General features: G+C 34.0%; 1 protein-coding gene across 2 annotated transcripts in view; it reads left to right on the top strand.

Annotated features, from left to right (window-relative positions):
- Positions 1–1487, top strand: part of sycp3 (synaptonemal complex protein 3) — an 18729-nt gene that overhangs the window by 6182 nt on the left and 11060 nt on the right. For both annotated transcript variants that reach the window (XM_015383793.1, XM_015383792.1), the window contains exon 3: positions 510–544. In XM_015383793.1, the coding sequence (XP_015239279.1) occupies positions 510–544 (35 nt within the window). The remainder of the gene's footprint in view (positions 1–509; positions 545–1487) is intronic.

The raw sequence follows: 1487 nt of genomic DNA, 5'->3' as shown, positions 1-1487 counted from the left end.
CGGCTTCTCTTTGTGAACCGGAAGAGTCAGTTTCCTTGTTTTCAGGTTTAGACAACTTAGAGTTTTCTGTAAACGTGCTTCGTGATCGGACCCCAGGTTAAAAAAAAAGAAAAAAAGAAGGGCTGAGGTCTGTCTTGATTAACTATGGATGAGAAGTGGAACATAAATCCTTTATTTAAAAAAAAAAACACCCCGAGTCAAACTAGATCAGTGAGATATGACTGAGAGGGACAAATAAGAAACCGATAATTTACATTGTCTGTCAGCTTGTAGCTTTAAAAAAATAGCTTTTAATGTTTTTTTTGTTTATCCAACAATTTAAAAAAAGGTTATATTGGAGGATTTTCATGGCTCATCATAAAAACGTTCAGAAGTTTGTACAGGATTCTGTTTTGGGCTTTTTTTGGCAGTTTCTCTAAAGCTTTTATAATGTTTACACTGGTATTAGAGTTATATCCTATTGACTGGTTTGTTTAACATGAAATTTATGTTTGTTTTTCCACATTCAGAAATGAAGTCCAGTCTATGTTGGAGAAATTTGGCGGTAAGAGGATGTTTTTCTTGGTAAATCTTTGCTTAGACTGAATAATAAATGAATTCAGCCAAATTATATTGATGATATGTCACGGGGAAATGTTTATGATGAACATCTGTACAGTTAAATAACAGTGTGTAATCCACAGATCCAGAAAAAGGAATTCATTTTTGTCAATTTGATTTATGTCTGAGTTATGAATTTGTAGAGATAATCATAAACATACAGGAATTCATTCTCATTTTAAATCCTTCTAAAAATGGATTTAAAACATGTTTGCCTCACAAGACTTTCCCTTAAATTAGGGTCCTGTAATCTTACATCAACGTATTATAAATATAATCATAGCGGCTTATTACAAGTTAGAAAAGCAGAGGAAACATGAAAACATTTCCTTTGCTCAACCAGCTTTTATTCCACATCAGTCCCTCTCGGTTTCTACTAACAGTGAATTCAGCTTTTCATTGCTGCATATTTAGCTACGCTATTGTCTAGTTACAGTTGTGCTTGAAAGTTTACAGACTCTTTCATTAAGGACCCATAAAATGAGCTGCCAGTCAAATACAAAAAATGATTAAAGGAAATCATGACATTAATTTTAAACATACATATGTATACTAGGTCTGCAACTAACAATTATTTTGCTAATCGATTAATATGTTGATTATTTATTCGATTAATAACCAGATAGCAAATGTTCCTCAAAGCAGATTTTTTTCAAATTTCTAAACATCCGCTCTAACCCTTAAATCCCTCAATCGCTATATACAGCGGGGACTAATAATCATAATAATAGTAATACTTTGGACTTGTAATGCATAGGGACGGAACGGTTGATGAAAACCGTCAGAACCGTTCGGTTCGACTGTCTTGGTTCGCTTTGCGTGTGTTTTGTTCGGTTCATGCGCTGCTCCTTTTTCTCATAGGCGAAGCGTTTACACTCCAGAGCAGA

This window comes from Cyprinodon variegatus, unplaced genomic scaffold (assembly GCF_000732505.1).
Source record: "Cyprinodon variegatus isolate N-32 unplaced genomic scaffold, C_variegatus-1.0 Scaffold294, whole genome shotgun sequence".
In the NCBI taxonomy this organism is placed as follows: domain Eukaryota; kingdom Metazoa; phylum Chordata; class Actinopteri; order Cyprinodontiformes; family Cyprinodontidae; genus Cyprinodon; species Cyprinodon variegatus.
Note: the sequence above shows the minus strand (reverse complement) of the source record. Positions and strands in the feature narration are given on the sequence as shown.